The 19,982-nt window shown below is 29.6% G+C and overlaps 2 protein-coding genes across 15 annotated transcripts in view; one reads left to right on the top strand and one right to left on the bottom strand.

Moving 5' to 3' along the window:
• LOC148231944 (rho guanine nucleotide exchange factor 17) overlaps positions 1 to 6,244 on the top strand; it is an 80,316-nt gene extending 74,072 nt beyond the window's left edge. For 7 of the 10 annotated variants that reach the window (XM_088191694.1, XM_088191693.1, XM_088191692.1 and 4 more), the window contains 8 exons: positions 1,665 to 1,757; positions 1,823 to 2,034; positions 2,122 to 2,290; positions 2,361 to 2,428; positions 2,647 to 2,780; positions 2,855 to 3,035; positions 5,077 to 5,232; positions 5,302 to 5,971. In XM_088191694.1, the coding sequence (XP_088047820.1) occupies positions 1,665 to 1,757; positions 1,823 to 2,034; positions 2,122 to 2,290; positions 2,361 to 2,428; positions 2,647 to 2,780; positions 2,855 to 3,035; positions 5,077 to 5,232; positions 5,302 to 5,585 (1,297 nt within the window). In that variant the 3' untranslated portion in view covers positions 5,586 to 5,971. Of the gene's footprint in view, positions 1 to 1,664; positions 1,758 to 1,822; positions 2,035 to 2,121; positions 2,291 to 2,360; positions 2,429 to 2,646; positions 2,781 to 2,854; positions 3,036 to 5,076; positions 5,233 to 5,301 lie in introns of all 10 variants that reach the window. The other 3 variants (XM_088191697.1, XM_088191696.1, XM_088191695.1) reach the window with 1 other exon arrangement.
• Positions 6,245 to 11,213: 4,969 nt separating this feature from the next.
• The window catches only part of trh (PAS domain-containing protein trachealess), a 221,874-nt gene continuing 213,105 nt past the window's right edge, over positions 11,214 to 19,982 (bottom strand). For 4 of the 5 annotated variants that reach the window (XM_088191700.1, XM_088191701.1, XM_088191702.1 and 1 more), the window contains 4 exons: positions 15,619 to 15,812; positions 15,425 to 15,531; positions 13,261 to 13,408; positions 11,761 to 13,192 (listed from right to left, as the gene is read on the bottom strand). In XM_088191700.1, the coding sequence (XP_088047826.1) occupies positions 12,055 to 13,192; positions 13,261 to 13,408; positions 15,425 to 15,531; positions 15,619 to 15,812 (1,587 nt within the window). In that variant the 3' untranslated portion in view covers positions 11,761 to 12,054. Of the gene's footprint in view, positions 13,193 to 13,260; positions 13,409 to 13,478; positions 13,670 to 15,424; positions 15,532 to 15,618; positions 15,813 to 19,982 lie in introns of those variants that run through there. The other variant, XM_088191705.1, reaches the window with a different exon arrangement.

Raw genomic sequence — 19,982 nt, 5'->3', positions numbered from 1 at the left:
TTTAACTGTTTTGCTGAGAATTTATAGGTCAAAAAAGATGTATGTAGATACTATAGTCTATATATTTTCAAGAGTCTGTGTGCAATAACATCATTTAACGCGTAATCAAAATGTGCTCTTAAATTTTTGCCCTGTGATTAGTCGTTCTCAATAAATCGATTGATCTTACGGCGAACGACCAATCGCAGGGCAGAAATTTAAGAGCACATTTTGATTACGCGTTAAATGATGTTATTGCGCACTGACTCTTGAAAATAAATAGACTATAGTTATTTAAATTACAATGTATATTATAGATTCCTAATATCCGTTTGTCTTTGATAATTTATTTTCGAAATTTAATTTAAATAATTGTCTACATTTTGGTTATTCTAACAATGTATTACTAGTTACATACAATAAAATTTCTCATACCCCCACCTTTATGACTACATTTAGCTGAAAAGTTTTATGCAAAAAAATATATTTTAGTTTATGCCATTCAAATGGCAATATAGGGTAATTAGTATTTGATAAGAGATGCAGTCCGAACTGATGACATAAAATGACTGATTGTGACTTGTGAGTGATACTTGTTCATTACTCGGCTTACCGATTACAATCGGATGCACTGAACAAAGTAGATTCATCTCAAGTGTTACATTCTTAGATTAACTAAAACATAAGCACTAACAATGAATAGTTAAAAAAGAGTAATACTTACATCAATCAATGTAAATGTCAATGAAACTGATTTCTTAATTCAATAGATGATTACTAGTTATCCAGTTGAGTTCTTAAATTCCCTGAATCTAAGTGGGTAACTATACAACCCTCATAGATGTTGGCCCTATTATGCTGCTGAAGAATTTTGATCCACCAAAAAAAGTTTCAACACATATTAAATGAGCCTGACTGACATATTAAAAGTCGGGATGTGTTTATTTCCAGAATCCTATTAATTCCTGACGATATTACTTTTGCTTTAAGCAGGCTTAACACCCTATTCGCATAGCCTTCTTCATAATAATAAATATGTCACAAGACAGTCATTGAATGTGATTAGAGTTGGCTGAGAATAATGAGAATAATAATTTTATCATGGTCAGTTTTATATCGCAATGATAGGTTACTGGGAACAAAATGTAGCCGAATCTATTGTATAAATCTTATGAAATTGTATCTTTTTAGCATTTCTAATCATTATATCATAATATAATGGATATTGAAAAAATACTACTGCAATAATATTCTCTCCAACTGGATGTAACTTCATTTGAAGGCACTTCGCAACGACACCTTTCAGACTAACTCCACCGTTCATGGAAGCAATTACATTAATTTAACCAAGAGACCGAAATTTTCTAAAATCGAATTACCGTGTTCTACTTAATGGAGTTTTATTGTATATCTATACTGCAAACTTTCACTCCTTATAATGTAAATTGAAAAGTGGTTTGCTTTTCTTCTTTATGAAAACATTTCAATTATTAATAAATAATATTAATTTTTTTAAGTACAAACCGCAAATCAAATAGACATGTTGAGAAATATTTATATATTTTATTTTTAGTAATAAATAAATTGCTTTTCTTATTGATTTACTCTCATATATTTCCTTCTTTAAATCCAAAAGCAAATAAAGTCTTCTGTTTCATAACAATAAAACTTTACTATTATTTCAGCTTAAATAGGCAAAACTTTTCAAATAGCAAAGCCGGCATTAGTATATCAATACAAGACACAGATGAAGGAAGTCAAAATATTAGATTAGAAAGGTAATATTTATGTTACATTTAGAATCTATATACAATTTGTATTATAATTTTTTTTAATATTTTAGTTCCTCCTCGAGTGATGAAGACGAGGAAGGTTCATCGGCTGAAAACCTAAACGATAATAACACGAGTGCTCCGAACCAAAACAACTCACAAATTCAAACAAGCATACCTAAATTCACAGGTGCCAATAACACTACTAATATTTCCATAAATCCAGTGATGAAATCTAGCTCTAACCCAAACGTTGATAAAACTGCTATGGGTATTACAAGCAGTACGTTTCATTTAGCATTATTTCATACATTTCATTTGTATTATTTAACTTATATATGTAGATCTAATGTCGTTTTAATCTCGTTAGGCACACCATCTCCTAAACAATCCATCGACGAAACAAACAATTGTAATCAGCCCACAATGTGGCTCGGTACCGAGGACGGATGTATACACGTATATAACTGTTCAGATAATATTAGAATCAAGAAGAATAAAGTAAAGATTCAACATGCATCGGGAGTACATTGCATTGTGTATGTATAATGTGTTTTATTTATTTTTAGTAAAACATATTCATTTTTACTACAACTACAATTTTTATAGATATTATGAGAATAAAGTATTTGTATCATTAGCAAATGGTGATATTGTAGTATACGTCAGAGATAATGGTAAGTGAAGATGATATAAAAATATTGCTATAAAAATAAATATAAATATATTCATGTTTCATCAATTTTCTTTTAAAATTGAATTAAAATGAATAAATTTAATATAAAAATAGTTCATTATATATTTTTGTAGCAATTTCCAAATCACACTTTATGTATTGTGAGATTTTAATATATATAAATACATACAGGTAAATGTAATTATAAACATTTTTCAGGAACATGGAATGAACATATGAATCTTAGCGTTGGCTCAGTTTCTTCACCGGTGACAAAACTCTTATTATCCGGTGGTAAATTATGGTGTGCTCAGCACACTCATATTAAAATAATCAATCCATCATCTGTACAGGTTTGATTTATTTCTGTTTTATTTTAAATATACAAATGTTCTAGTATTTTATTTATTATCAACACACTTTTTAGGTTGAAGAAACGTTTCAAGTTAGTGGTGATCCATCTAAACCCATTAGCCACATGGCTATATCCGGATTGGGCATTTGGGTAGCTCTTCACAATACTGCTATATTGAAATGTTATCATGCAAACACAAAAGAGATGCTTACAGAGTTGAACATTGCCCCAGCTGTTACTAAAATGCTTGCAGGTTTGTAAATATAAATATCAAAATCTATAGAGCGCTGGTCTAATGATCTTAAGGTACTGGATTTCATTTCCAGCAGTGGAATTTAGTACTAATCATATATTTGACAGACTACAGAAAGCATTACATTGCAAAATTTGAGTTATGTATTTATATAGTTATATATGATAATTCAATACAGCGCTTAAGACTCAAACAGAAGGGAAACATAAAGGTGAAAAAATATTAAATAACGTTTGATATACAGTTTTGAAAAAGTGTTGAAGACCATAGATCTTTATTGAATGGTTTTATTTGACATCGTAAGAAGTGGAGTCTCTATAAATAACAATAATAAGTAATATTGATTAGTAGACCAGATACATTTATAGTGAAATGGGATATTAGGATGATGAGATACGAGTGAAAATTGAGATGCACAGGCCACTTAATGTTGCAGGCCTCTCTCGATATATCTCTAACTATTTTGTATGGTTGATATTGCTCAATGTATGTGGACTTGGATTGTGCCACAGTAAACATAAATTTCGTGGTTCAAACGTGTAATTTCTTTAAACACTTTTGTTTTACAAGCTAAACCTTTAATTGGTAGCACCAAATATATATAGTAGGTAGTGACATTAAGATTTTCCACAATACTTTAAACCAGTGGTCTTTAACCTGGTGGTCCGCGGACCGGCGCCGGTCCGCAAGAAATTATTGCCGGTCCGTGCAAACTTTCACCCGATTCGGGGAATCCCCTACTGATGCGACACAGCCTTGGTAGTTTTTGCAACTTCATATTTGTGTGAAAAGACTTTTTCATCTATGTCAGTAATAAAAACCAAACAGGGGAATCGATTGTATGTTAGTTCAGCTCTTCGCCTCTCAGAAAACACTCTGCAACCATGAATATCAAATTTGCTTGCAAAAAAGCAGCAGCAAATGTCATATTAACAAAAAATTGTAATTTAATAGCATTAGATTAAATAAATAATATTGTATCTAGCATTGGTTTTTATTTTGGGTTGACGCCGGTCCGCGAAATATTTTTCCCATTTTCGCCGGGCCGCGGATGTAAAAAGGTTGAAGAGCACTGCATATATATATATATATATATATATATATATATATATATATATATATATATATATATATATATATATATATATATAATATTTAGAAATTATTTATAATATAAGAGAAGCCCAGATCTGTTTGTAACGTTTGAAGATAATTGTGAGTGAAATTATTAATATTTTAATAATGGTTTTAAACTTGGCTAAAATACGTCATCAAGTCATAGGGTCGCTTATTCTTATTATTCATCCAAGGCATAATATGGATGTTTTATTATTATGCAAATTTTGAAATGTTTCTCCTAAAAATTTATCAATTTTGTATTATGATACTCTTCGCCCAAACTAACAATATATAAAAATAAATCTAATCGATGTTTAGGAAATTTGGTGGATGTCATATTATTTCCCAAGCAAACTATTTTAATCATCTATGGATGTACACAATTCATTCTTTGTTAAAGATTGTTTTTGCTCAATTCATGTGGCACCCATTTGGAGATCTCACTAATGCTTTTTAGGTATCGATAAATGGTTCAATCATTGAACTTCAATGGGTGAATTGGAGATTCTTTGCCAATTCTTCAACAGTTATATTGTATTTTGCTTAACGGGTTTCTACAATAGATCTTCATCTAACTTAAGGGTTCTTTCAGATTGAGGTTCTTTCTCGAGGCTATATTTTCTGGACGAAAAATTCTGAAACCATCTTATTCACTGATTTTACTAACAATTTCCCCCTTCGGTAAACTTTATTGCCACTACTGTCGCATTTGTCTCTTGGTTAAACTCCCATAAAGAGATCTTGTGCTTAATCTACACCTATACTATTTTTACACAGTCCTTGTTGAATTGAACTAGTACGATACCAGTATAATATAATATATTTAAATTAACATCACTAATTTTAATATTCAATGATCCAAAAAAAGACATTCTTTGTATTCAAAACTTGCTATATTTACACATTTTATTTATTTTTTTAGGATGTGACGATATTATAAGACAACATAAAGCAGCATGCTTAAGAGTGACATCTTTAATGGCATGTAAAGAGCTTTTATGGGTTGGAACTAGTGCTGGCGTTTTGCTAACGGCGCCAGCGTCGCCTCCGAGGCCCCCCACACCACCAATTTTATGCGGTACGTATAAAATTGTATTTATGTAGCATTTTTATTAGGAACGTGTGTCATATAATTTTAAAATTGCAGGCATTCCTCAGGGACATACTGGACATGTGAGATTTTTAACAGTCGTCGAGTCAACTACGTCCACCGAAGCGACTCTGAGCGTGGGAAGTAACAAGAAGCAGTCAAACATTCGCCGTTCGATACATTCGCCGAACAAACCGAAGAGTTCAAACGACACCAACAGCAGTGCACAATTGTTAGTGATTTCTGGCGGCGACGGATACGAAGATTTCAGAAATGCTAGCGTGTCCGAAATTGCCGGAAGGGAAGATTCGACAAATCATCTGTTGCTGTGGAGAGTCTAAATCCTTTTTTTTATTTAAATTAGACAACTTATCATTTCCACTAATTTCGTTAACGTATACGTATGTTTAAGAAAAATCGTGATTTAGATATTTATTTTAGATTCTATGTATTTATTAAAGACATGTATCGTTTCATAAAGTCTTGTTTAATAATTAATTAGCAATCGAACGATTGTTCATGAGAAAGGTATGGGTTTGATTACTTTTCTTTGAGAGTGCCAAAAGTCATATTGTAAAATGTTTATTTAATTTTTTAACTAACTGGAATTTTAGTTTCTATAAATATAAATAAAATATTATTTATGGTCATATCATTAGGCACTGTCAATTAAAATGTGAGAATAAATAATTAATAAATAAAATTATTGGGGATACATCAAAAAGAATTCATCTATCAATTATTGAAAATTCCCATACATATTCCTTATTTTTGTAAAATCTTAGAGAAGATTATTTTATCCCTAAATATTATGTCAGTGTATCATAAATTCTTGAATGTTTGATTTCGACCAAATTATACATTAATTTTCTATGCCAAAGGTTGAATTTTATATGTATAATGTTTACGTACATATGTAATCACACTGTACAGCATGATTTTTGCCACAAAGATAAGATAATATTATTTGTAGGTAAATAAAATCATCACCGTCTAAAAAGCAAATCTTTATTGTCAAAAACTAATTATAGATTTGAAATAATCTTGTATTTTACATATACATATATCGGGTTATTCTATCTTTGTAGTATTTAAAATTGTGAAATTGCTGTACATTGTTATTAAAAGTTACAGCGAATGTTATTGTAACTCATTTTACTATTTATAAGTAGAACATACTAGATATACCAGGTGTTACATATATCTAAGATTATATATTAAATATAGGCATTATTAATATATTTAATTTATATCTCTTTGATTGACTTCGATTTATAATTTCACCAGTTATTTTCTTCATGTGTATCCTTTATAAGTAGCTTTCGTAATACAGTGAGGTATATATTGGAAATAGTAATTAAATGTCTAATATCTTGCACTAAAGTATTTAAAATTATAACTTCTCTAACTCCTAATATATCTTGCTATTGAAAGCATCTATTTGATTACAGCAACTTATCTTTCTTTTGTCATCTTAGAGATTCATTTTTGTGTAGTAGTCTATTTCTTTCTATATATAATAATCCATCAGCATTTTTTCTATGATATATAAGAGTTTACTTATACTATAATATTATATTTAAAATTTAAAGTTTTAATCAGTATTGCAGTTGATAAAAAAATCCCTAAATTAATGAATAATCTTTCTTGTATAATTCGTATAAAAATGTAGCAGACACACACACAAACCTTTTATTTATAAATCATTAAAACTCTTTTATATTTTTGTACCAACATTGAAATGTCTATATTGTTGAGAGAATACCGAGTTACATAGATGTTCGCTGTGACCGTTAAAATATAATATATTGTTGAGAATATATCTCTGTCTAGTCCTGAAAAGTTATTAGAGGTTCAAGTATAAATATTGCATACTATTTTATGGAGAATGTGTTAGTCATGTTTTTTTATTATTATTTGATGGTTGAGACTGATATTGCGACAACCATGGACAGTAAGAACAGAAGTCAAGTTGTTATTTATTGTCTTTAAAGATAGATAATTGTGTATAGTAATGAATTAATAATAGCTCAGTATTTACTTTAAAAAATATTTTTATTTTAGTGAAATTTTATCCTGAATGATCTAAAAATAATGTCTCGATTGAATACAAATTATAATTAACTACACACATATCATTTTGATTAAAAATACAAACATATTTTTCAGAAACGTATTACAAAAATATGTTGCATTTGAAGAAATCAATTATCGTTGACAGGGTGGGATTTTAATAGGTTTATACATTACATTTTCCATATCAGATAAGAAATCGGTTCTGACGTGTTGTATCAATAATAAATCGTACAGTTGTGGTGTGTGATATTAAATTATACGTATGGATTGCAATAGCAAGGTGCTAACGTGATAAATTTTCATTGGATTAGGGTACGGTGAAGGTGGTGAAAATTTATTAAAAAATAATCGGTCTGTGAATGTGTTATTTATATTAAAAACGGAAAAAGAATACTGCTCACTCTGGTTGTTCAATAACAAGTTGTGGCTACAATATGCTCAATATTGGATATGAACGAATCGTGTTGAATATGTATAAAATATTACTTTTACTATGTATTACAATGAGTATATGTATTTTGTCATATTATTCCTTATTTATTAGACGCGTTTTACGGTAATTTACTTTTAAAGCACTGTATACAAGTATTTTGCTACAAATATTGATAACATGCTTTATGTTTGATATAAAATTACTTTAATTTTTCTTAGCACATATATACATGTTTTTGCTATAGTAAATTGAAGCTATTTTGTAGTAAGTTTTTTGTCAAATTTAATTCACATAATTATGTATTTTTAATTGTCTCATCAGATGATTTTAATCACTTCATCTTAATCTATTTATATTTTACCATCTTCTTAGCATTTTTTTTAATTATAAAAAATATTGGCTTAAAATGAAAAACAGAAAGGATTTTTTACGTACTATAGACTTATATTTTTTCCCTCTTTAAACTGTTGTGATACGGAAACAAATTCAAATCTAAAGGAGCAAAATTATTTAAACAGAATGTCTTTAAAATGGGAGTTAATCAATATCAATCTCTTTCCACACGTTCGTGCGATCAGTCATTTCTGGACACTTCCCAATAGGTTACTAAGGGTTGACTCCTATTTAATGTTGGTGTGAATTTTTTTCAGTTCTATCCTGATAGCTATTTCACCATGGAATTTATGTGTGAATACGACAAATACAGTTCTGAATTAACAAGTTATATATGTTTGAAAATATATGGCAAAACCAAAATAAATATGATCATATATGTATATCTGTTCAAGCAACTTATATGGAGTAATTCTTTAAAAAAATATATTCCTAATTAACTTATTATCTGTTATTTGGATTCGTGTTCATTATTCTGTGTTCCACAATGTTTTACTTTGATTAAAAATATGTAAACTAGCATATATTCATTGCTAAAATAAAGACAAACAATTTATTGTATATTAATGTGAATATTGAAAATTTAACAATGTATAGAAACAAAATTACTGAGCTTATTTATAAGTGTATGTATCCATGTGATAATGTTTAATAATTATACACAATGTTGTATTCTATCAATAAAATATCCATATTGTATATATATAATATTATAATAATCGGGTTCGTAGCAGGGCTACGCAACATAGACAGATTATTCCACGCATCTCAAATGAACAATTATTAGGATTAGTAATAAACTTTGATTAAAAGTTATAGATTGATATTGTATTAAAAATATTAAAAATATATAATATTGTAATATGTGTTGAATATTAATATTTTAATTATTGTAGTTGATATTATATGAAAAAATATGTGTGATAATAGCGTATGTTTTATCCAAGCTTACACATGGTGAGTCACAAGCATTTTTTTGGAGTTATTATTAAAATTGTTGAGAGAAAAAAGTTATGCTATTAATGGTTTATTTAGTATATTATTGTAAAACTTAGTGTTAGTAATGTAAAAATATATTCCAAGAACGTTAAAAAATATATTTGAAAATTATTGTGTATCTGTGTAAATATTTTGTTCATCTTAGAATTTAGATTACATTTATGTGACACAATTAAAGTGTTTGTGAAGAATTCCATAAATGTTTTATAAAATAAGTTATTATTTATATTTGTACATAATTATTCGGATAAGTATGTGAGAGGAACGTTTGATTTGATTAATTTTTCAATTTGATGCATAAAACAAATAATAATAAAGTTTTGACCAATTTAAGAAAATTTCCAAATCCACATATCAGTGTTATTTGTACATTTGTAATTCTGTTCGTTTTTGTCAATCCATTCCTTTTCTCGGCGATTAGGTCTTCTCAATTATTGTAAATATGCCAACTCAATGATTCCAATAAATTTGGAAAGACTATCAAATGTGTGTATAATGTATTTATTTAACATCCACGCATGTGTATGTATTTATTTTTTTATTAAATAAAATTATAAAGTATTAATTGAGTAGAATTGTATCGTTCATCATTTAATGAAAATTGTTTATTAATTAAGCGTATATGTTTCTAGATAATTTATTACTTATGTAGGCTTGTGATTATTTTTTTGTGATAGAAATATAATATTGAAGACTAAAAATTAATGAAAAATAAAGGATAATAAAACGCAATGATTGGTTATTTTAATGTTTTTTTTTTAATCTTATCATTTCGTAAATCCAATTTTGTTTTTCTATACCTTATAAAAACAACATTTCAACATAAAGAAAAAAATAATAAAAACAGTAGAAATTTGTTTAATTTAGTTTTTTGCATGAGCAAAATATAATATAAAATACAGTAATAATAATAATAATAATAATAAAATAGAATTAGAAAAGTAATCGAACACAGCAGGTGTACAATACAAGATTTAACAACTCATTAAACAATAAGTTTATTTCTTTAAAATAATCTCTTAAAACAAAAAATATACAAATATTGGCCTTTGAAAGAATGTAGAAAAAAATGACAGGTATGTGGTTTATCGAAAAAAAAAAATCGTTTCATGAACACAGTCATTTTTTTATTATTGCATCGAAACAGACCTTAAATATAACATCCTATGTATTGTATTTCTATGTTTATAACATAAAAAAATCCTTGGCACGTCATCTTATAAAATAATAATAAAATATATCAATTGCCAGAAATATAAAATAAAAAATCTTACACAAATCGTTTAGGATGTTTGCGTAATAAAAATGGCTTGAACGGTCTCATTTAGAGCTTTAATATAATTAATTTAATTAAATTCTATTGATTACTAACTTCTTTATTATGAATATTTATATATATACGAATTACAATATTGATACATTCACAATTTTCGTCTATACCTGTCATTCAAACTGTTTAAAAAAACTTACAAATAAATATTCACAGTTACAACTTTAATATTATTTATATATATATATATATATATATATATATATATATAAATATATACATAAAAAAAACTGGTCAAATCAAATGATATGTGTATTGTGTTTTTGTGCGTTAAAATGAAACGTGTTTTATGTTGTGTCTATGTATGTAAATGAATGTTATAATAATATTATAGTATGGATAAGTTTTCATCATCTTTCGTTATATTACAAGAAAGCTTTACATTTAAAACATATAATATTCAAAAAGTACACAATTTAAAGTTGTGTAGCGTTCGTTTCACTAAAAAATTATTTACACGAATCATCTTTATTTATAATAATAACTTATGGTTATATATAATATTTAATAGTGCTTACAAAGAACGTCGATAAATTATGATTACTTATTTTTCATTAAAATGTAATACTGTAACCAAAATGCCCATAACAATATTGTATGTATTTTATATTAAATAGTCATATTAAAAATTAAAAATATTCACATGCCACAATCTAATATGTACAATTGAGAAAACTTTTACGATATTATTTATATAGTACATAAAATATATTTTACAAACAAAATAAAATCTTTAACTATTTGGAATGTATTTACTTTTTTTGTGGTCGTTTCGTTCAAACGACAGCACACAAAAATTGGACGATACTAACGTACAATATATCATGTTGGAACTTTTGTTTCTCATCAACACAACTTGAACATTGATTTAAGTTTCTACTGATATTAAATTTATTTTATTGATTATCATACCGTCATACCTCACAAACCTTATCGCTAGTTATTCATACCGATAATTTTACAATCAAAGACGTTTTATTGGTTCAATTTATTGTTGTCGTGCAAGGTATGATTCCATTGAGACTAGTATGAAATCAAAATAAGATGATTTTGACACATTCAGAATATATACGTAGAAAGCCATATACAATGTATGCCCTTAGTATCTAATTATTACCATATTAGAGAGCGAATACATAAATAAAGAGAGCATAAATAAATATACATACATATATGAAAATGAACATGTCGACATTTAGATTATTTGGCATTCGATTGGATAAGATTTTTAGTATTCGAGAAAAATATTTTTGGTTTAGTCCCTTTAAAAATTTAATGTAAAATGTTTATTTTTCGATAATTAAATCAACAACATCACCCACAAAAAATAATATGTTTAACAACATTAAGTGGGTTTAAATTTAATATAATAATATTAATAATACTAAACAACAACGAAAACTTTGTTTTTCCAACGAAAAAGTATCATTTAAAAAAAACCTAAACTATTCCGTCGATCACTATAAATAAATAATTATTTATAATATCGTTTTAATGTCACATCATCAACGTACAATGACTTAATACTTTAAACAATCACACTATATAAAAAATAAAATACATCAGGCTATATACGAGACTATGACGCTGTGGAATACCAATTGGACGACGGAGGCGCTGCTTTGGCAGTAGGATGGTATAAGTGGAATCCTGACCCTCCCGGGTAAAACTGAGGTTGCTCCAAAGGAGTGGGGTATTCTAAAGCTGAGTAAACTTGAGGTTTCAATGGTAACGGCTGAGCTGGAGACTCTCCAGATGGTATGTAGCCGTGTCTCAAAGATTCTGAATACTGTGCTTCGAATCCTGGATGCTGCTGCTGCTTATCTCTAGGTGAGACGGATCCTGGTGGAGTCATAGCGGAATGGTACTCCATAGCATAAGGTGGACCGCCATAAGTTGATACTAAGTTTTGAAAAGAATCTGCGTTCTTCTGAGCGTGTAGAGCTATGAACTGATCGCCATAAGCCGAACCTTCACTACCAGGAGGCGTTGGAAGCGGTCCCGTTGAATGCGAATGGGCATGGGGATGAGGATGAGGATGAGGTGGTTGGCCGTGTCCAGCAGCTCTAATAACACTTTCTCTACTAGCATATAATTGTCTTAGCAAAGCTGAAGCTGGAAGACCCGGAGCTCCTAATTGATGATGAGCGCCTATCCACTGAATTGTCGATTTGTGCTGTTGTTGTTTTAATAACGTATCAGTAGAAAAATCTGTAGGTTGATGATTTGGTGGCGAAGTAGTTTTATTTGATCCTAGTGCTGAAGAAGGCAAATGCTTAGACATGGCGTTTTCTAAATCTTTGACAGAAGCTGTGTCTGTGATCACTTCTTCTGGTGGCACTGGGGTGATTTGTGGACTTGTAGGCGCCACTGGTGGCGGCGGTGAGATTGTAGATTTACACGATAGATCCGTTTCTTCTGGAGATTGCTCTATCTCTTCCTCGTTTTGAGCTTTGCGCTTTCTCGTTCTTCTGGTAGATGGTGTTGCTGGTTGAGGCTGGGGAGCTGAGGGCGCTGGTTGAGGTGGCGGTGGTGGAGGCGGAGGGTCTGATCCAGTCGGTCTTGAACGCGGTGATGTGGGACGTCCTCCTGAACGATCCGCTCCAGCATCTGGAGATCCTTCACCTGGATTTCCGCCACCTTCTTCTCTCTTAACACCTTGAGCTTCCTCTTTCAATTGACAGCAGTCCATGATCAAGTTAGCATATTCTCTTCCACTACAACAATAAAAATAATGATATATAATCAAGAAAATGGTGAATAAATATAAGATTTGAATACGTACCTAATGACATAATTAACGCAGATTATATTTTGCTCTTCGGCGTTTTTGGAAGAACAAACTACTGTAGCGCAAGTTTGAAGCCAAGTGTATCCACCAGATTTGTTCATCAGCCTGTAGTAATGCGTGAGGACTTGACCCTTATTTATTACTGTAAAGAAATAGTATAAATATTATTAATGTACGCTCTTAAGATCTATATGATCTAATTAAATTCTGACTCATGGGAAAGTGGCGTGTAAAACACAGCCTAAGAGTTTTAAATAATTTAACGTAACATCGTATGCTAGAGGCGATCCTGATCGACCAGGATTTCCATTATTTCTCAACACTAAACCCACGATGACTGCCAAAGATACTGTTCGACAGTGATGCAATCGACACACGCATTGGTATGCATCCTCTATTTTCCAATGACCATTATTATAGTGATTCTCCAACTTCGAATAACCAAACATAAAATACTTGATGTCCAAATTCCTTCTTGAAATAACTAGATTCATATGTAAACCTACATATTTCAGTTATGCTGTTAACTTTTCCATAAAAAGTCTTATTCACATAATATGTATATTTATGTATATGTTTTTTTTCTGTAAAATTATCCTGTCTTAACACTTTTATTCACAAAGTTATATTTTTTATGGTAGTAATGTTTCTGTAATTACTTTTTTACTAGTACATCTACTTTTTGTTATATTAATTTTATAGGCTACAATATTTTACTGGGTATAAACTTCAAACATATGTACACCATACATATTATATAATCTGATTTATATCGACTTTAATTCTAGTATTAGTTTTCGCGTGACAAAATTGATAGTACTATTATTTTATATTAAGCCAAAAGTATTGTGCAGTGTTATCAATACTATAAAAAGCAATCGTAAATACCACTGTTTAATTTTCATTAAACATACGCAACAGATAGTGACCGGTTCTTACACAACTGTAGTTAATTAATACTGGTAATTTTAAGCTAGGTGTTAATTTCTAGATAAATAAACTAGTTTATAAATGGCAATTATTTAATCATTTGCCATTGATTTTGTATTGCACTGATTATTTTTATTTTTTACATACGTTTACTAAATCACTTTGACAAATTTTAATAGCTTTCACATATTCATGTATCATAAGCAGATATTATAACCATGTCACGTGGTTCATCAGCGCTGTGCGTTTCAAGTCAATAGTAGCTGTATCATAATATATCGTAATTAGAGAGGCACATTTTAAGAACCACCGATTAACCATTCTTCGAAGTGGCCAAACTATCGCTTGTTATTCACGTCCTGCCACGTTTCTGTCCATTGGTCATCCAATCACGTTCGACTAATAAAACAATTCAATTTATTTTATGTACAATGAAACTGTTCATTGTATTCGAGCGGCTACGAAATTCGCCTGGTGAAAAATTCTTGGAAATGTGTCAAGTCGAGCGTGGAACTAAATCACCAGATGACATGTCATGAATGCATCATATCATACGAGCATAAATTCACACCCAATGTGAAAGGTGCATGTTGCTTCTGGTCGAGTTCCAAATCCAGTTCTGATCGTCGTGCCCATTGTTCGGCAGCCATTGTACTATCATTGCAAGTCAATGGTCTGTTTTACATGCATTATCGTCGCTTGACCATATCGATATAAGAAAAAAATGCAAAAGTGAAAACGTTCATTCTTCGAGCGATAATATCTAACAGAAGAAAATTTGTTTATGTTTCGTTATAGTCCAAGGTTTTTGTTTTGTGCGACGTAGATGGACAGGTGCTTGGTCATCCTGAGGACGTATCCTTGTCACAGTGACAAGTCACACCATCGGCATGTGTTAATCACACATTGTGAATCTTAACGCAAAATCGCGATAGTCAAATGTGACCTCAGAAAATTCACTGACAAGTCATTATATTTTTATTTAAAATAAACTCTTCATATATTTTAAAACAATATACGTGAATAGTTGCTTGCCTATCATATCAACAGAATATAAATCATAGTCCATGAATATATATTTATATGATTGCGAAATCCTTGAATGTATGTAATGTAAATTTAATTTAATTTCATCAGTAAAACTCAAGGGTATGATTCAATGATTCTGTTTTTTATTAAACTTCCGCTGGTTTAAAAAGTTTTTAAATTTAATTTATTAGTAACTTACGATCGACATGACATTTTCTCAATTTATTGGCATCTTCTCCATGGCACAGTGTGTACAGATTTTTTCCGGTCAGTTCTTCTGCCGTGTAATCCAAAAGGTCGGAAACTCTGCAAAAATAAATTAAATTTGTGTAGTTCAACTCATTTTTATGTTATTTATTCTCACAAGACAAAACAATAACTTTTATTACTCACTTTGGCTCACAGTGAGCTATACTAAAATCAAAATTGATCCTAGTGACGAACATGTCCGATTCCAGTCGTATTTCGTGTACTGACGGAGGTGGAAGGGCAATTGCCAAAGCTACCATTCCCAAAAGTGGCGGAGGAGCTTTACGACTGTGAGAAAAGCTATATTGGGGTCGGAGTCTGCACAGCATTAGCACGACCTGTAAACAAACATAAAAAAACATAAATAAATAATACGTTTACTTTAAGAGGCTGCGAATCCACAAAACAAATAAATCAATGTATTTATTTAGCAATAAAGAGGGATGAAATGTGGTGGGTGGTAGGTCAGCAATCGCTGCCTCTTTATCGTGTATTCAGTAAGTGAACGGTCGGCAATATTGTTTTTAGTACGGCGTAAATCTGAGAGAGGATACTGAATGTCGTCGTTAATTTTATTTAATAAAGAGTTTATTTAGATCCATGAATTCTGCAGACGATAGCCAAGATACAGTAAATTTGAACTTTAAGTGTACGCGAAATGGACCGTAAACATCAATAAACACACTTATATGTCTAGTTTAGAAAATATATATTGACAATTTTGTGTATACGTTACAGATAAGGTGTATTACCACTGAAGTTATATTTTCACTGGCGATTTAGTGAAATCATATTTGAATTTAACTACGTGCTATTTAAATTAAACAGTGCTCTAATTTATCGTTGATTACAAACATATTAAAACTAAATTTATTCATTGAAGTAAAGTGATAAATACGGAGATTTTTCACATGTGGCAACACTAATTAGCAAAGCAAAAATATATATAACTCAAATCTTATTTTTTTTTTTACTTTTCTCCAGGGATGGTAAGATATTTTTTTCAATTATTTTTTAAATATGACACCCCTAAGTCTCATAAAACGCTAAAAAAACCGTTGACGTCAATAGACGTCCAAATCACTGACTGACAACTGACATCTGTAGCATCACAATGGTTAAAATAATGTGTGCATTAAAAATATTTATCAAAATAAATATATCTATTTATGTGTAAAATTATGTAAAAATACAGCTATCAAATAATAAGCAAATATAAATCAAAAATCAATTTAAATTCGAATACAGACTTTACAATATATAAAAAGACAAATATTAATAGAAAACGAATATACAAGGGAGTCAAATTCATTAAATATGTAAAATGTTCAATAATCATAAATAATATAAAAACATAAAACCAATTATATAAATACTTAAATCCAGATACTACATACATATAAAAGTGTAGAATTACAATAAATATTAATTTATAAAATAAATCAAATAACACAGTCATCAAATACTATAAATGTTTTATAATTATAAGCATATCGCAACCGAATTTGGAACAATAGAAGATCGCAAAATAATTATTGCTTCTAAGAAGTCAAAAATCTACGTCAAAAGCAATAAAATCGTGCCGTCGCGGAGAAAACGCTCGATTATCAAGAGTTTATATTAAGACTTTTTATAACAATATTGCTAGTGAGAATCGAATTAAGCACATCTAAACCAAATTTTGCCCAATAAGAGAGCGCAAAAAACAATTATCACTTCTCAGAAGTCAAAAATCCACGTCAAAAGCAATAAAATCGTGCCGTCGCCCTCGCAGTGGGAACGCTCGTTACCGAGCGTTCCCACTGCGACGGCGCCGACACGATTTTATTGCTTTTGACGTGAATTTTTGCTTTCTGAGAAGTGATAATTGTTTTTGACCACTCCTATTGACCAAAATTTGGTTTGAATATACTTTGACCAATATTCTTATATCAGAAGTCCGTAGTAATATCGGCAAGAATAGTTAGCATATTTTTAAAGCAGTGTAATATACAAGTCCAGACACACTATGGAGCAATATTTGAGATGCGACGTCTGTCTGTACTTATTCTTTCGCTTATTTTCCCCTCGAAAATGAGTTGGGTTAGATCGATTTTGGACTTAAAAACTATAAATAGTTTTAGAGCTTTCATTAGGTTAGGCTTAGGTTATAACAGCAAATGGACGTTTCGTAAATGTTATATTTATTTTTATAGACAATTTAGAATAGATTCTATTTTCACTAGCATCAGTTGCATTATATTTTCGCTAGTAGAAATATGTATCTACTGGTGAAAATGTATTTAGACTTCACAAGTGAAAATATAAGCTTACTAAAAATACACATTCACACTAACATTTAAAATTATAACATAGATAAATAATGACAAGAATGTAAATGTATATATTTATTACTAAATACGAAAAAATTGAAATCCTATAATTTTACTAGCACCTGCCGGATAAATTATATTTTCACTGGTAAAAATATAGATATATATTAGTGAAAATGTATTCCAATATGATTTTACTGAAAAAAATATTTTCGGGATATATTTGAGACAACCTTTATTCAATATGTTTATTTCAATAAGATACATAATGTTTTATTAATTGACATATATTTTTCCTGCCAAACTCAAAGGGGGGGGGGGTGTAAGTGTCCTAACCTACCCCCCAATTGACGTCCCTGCTGGTATTGTACAAAATAATCTTAAGCCAATAACAATATTGAGAAATATTGGTTCAAGTTGTTTTATTTTATGTATAGGTAAAATATTTGTAATTTCAATTTTTTCATCATATATTGATTTTGAATGTAATATTTCTTAGGATAACAGCTCACCAAAATCATTGTTATATTTGTTTGATAGTTTTTTACCTTTTTCCGAATCTGGTTGTCATACAAGTCACGAAATAACCACTTGAAACTGAATGCATTATTTATTTATTTTGCTGCATTAAATTCAGTTGGCAAATTACCCATATTACAATCTAAAAAAAAGTAAATTTATATAATTCAGCTAGTGCTTTTGTTGCTTTTTCCTTTTTCGTCAATCTGAAAATTCGGATCGAATACCTAAATTTATTGCTACTAATTTACATTCGTTAAATATTTCTTTCCATGTCTAAAATTTTTTAAAGGTTCCAAATGCAATAAGGTCAACTAAAAGTTTAACACAAACCGAGCCGCGTCAAAAAAATACAATCTGTCCCTTTGAATAATAATATTTTTTGTCTAGTTGTCAAATTACCAGTAATACAATCTACAAAAACATTAAATTTATATCATTTAGTTTATTTTTATCTGGTGCTCTGAAAAATCAGATCGAATTAAATTTACTGGTACTAATTTACATTCGTTAAATATTTTCTCTCATGTTTAATATTTTTTAAACGTGCAAAAAACAAAAGATAAAACAAATTCAACGAACCCATTTTGGCAGTGGTAGAAATAAAGTCAAGTTTCAAACCATCCCACCTAAAATAATAAATTTTTCAATTGCAATATTTCACCGGCAGATGCCTCAAGCGTTACCGTTTTCCCGGTCCAATGGGGAACATACCGCCTCGGGGCGACATTTGCGTGATCCCGAAATGGGGTGATCACGCGCACAGATTTTAATCTTAATGTATTTTCCGGTGAAAATTGTGCGCGTGGGATTATCGGGAAAAGCGGCAGAAAGTCGTTTGTTAAAATTAATGCCCTTAATAATAGTGGCGCGCTAATTAATGCCGCCGAACTTTCGGACATAAATCGGGAACGAGGAAGATTATTATATGCGAAAATGGGTCGTTAGATTAAATATTGTCGGGCGTGTCGCAAGCCCTGGGGCACTTTTATGTAACAAACAAGTGTCTTAAAATTATGATAAGCTTTTGCGTTACACGAATGCATTATACATATATATGGAGACGGAAAATACTTCCAATCTATAAAGTTTGAACCACTTATACTTATTCAAGAAGAAAATTAAAATAAAATAATTAATATAGAATTTAATTGTAAAATATACGTTATTAATATTGTATTAAATTGTCAGCTTTGTAACATTACTGACTCTAACTAAAAATCGGTAATATAAGTGTAATTTATTATATTAATTAAATATATTTTTATAATACAGTGTTAATATCACCATGAAGGTCAGTGGGATTTTTTTTATTATTATCCCAATTTATTACAAATATTTTTTGGATATATGTATATGATATACATATATAATATATGTACAAACATATCACACTTTTAGAAGAACAAATGACGCAATTGCAACCTTGTTTTTTTTAGTATGCTACTTTACAAATACGAGTTATAAAGAATTAACTTTTTATTTTAAATCCCTTTAAACCATGATAGATTTGCAGTGAGTTTACTATTTTTATAGCATTCTTTTATAATAAAAATAAATTAATGAATAAAGAATTTATATATCTGAATTTGCGTCATTGTTTTTTCCAAGGTAAAACAAGAGTCTACATACATATAAGCATTTTAAAATTTATATTTAGAGCATTGGTAAAAGTAA

This window comes from Plectrocnemia conspersa, unplaced genomic scaffold (genome assembly GCF_051122295.1).
Source record: "Plectrocnemia conspersa isolate PC_06_02 unplaced genomic scaffold, ASM5112229v1 ptg000009l, whole genome shotgun sequence".
Taxonomy (NCBI): Eukaryota; Metazoa; Arthropoda; class Insecta; order Trichoptera; family Polycentropodidae; genus Plectrocnemia; species Plectrocnemia conspersa.
The sequence above is the reverse complement of the archived record's forward strand: the minus strand, read 5'-3'. Positions and strand labels throughout refer to the sequence as shown.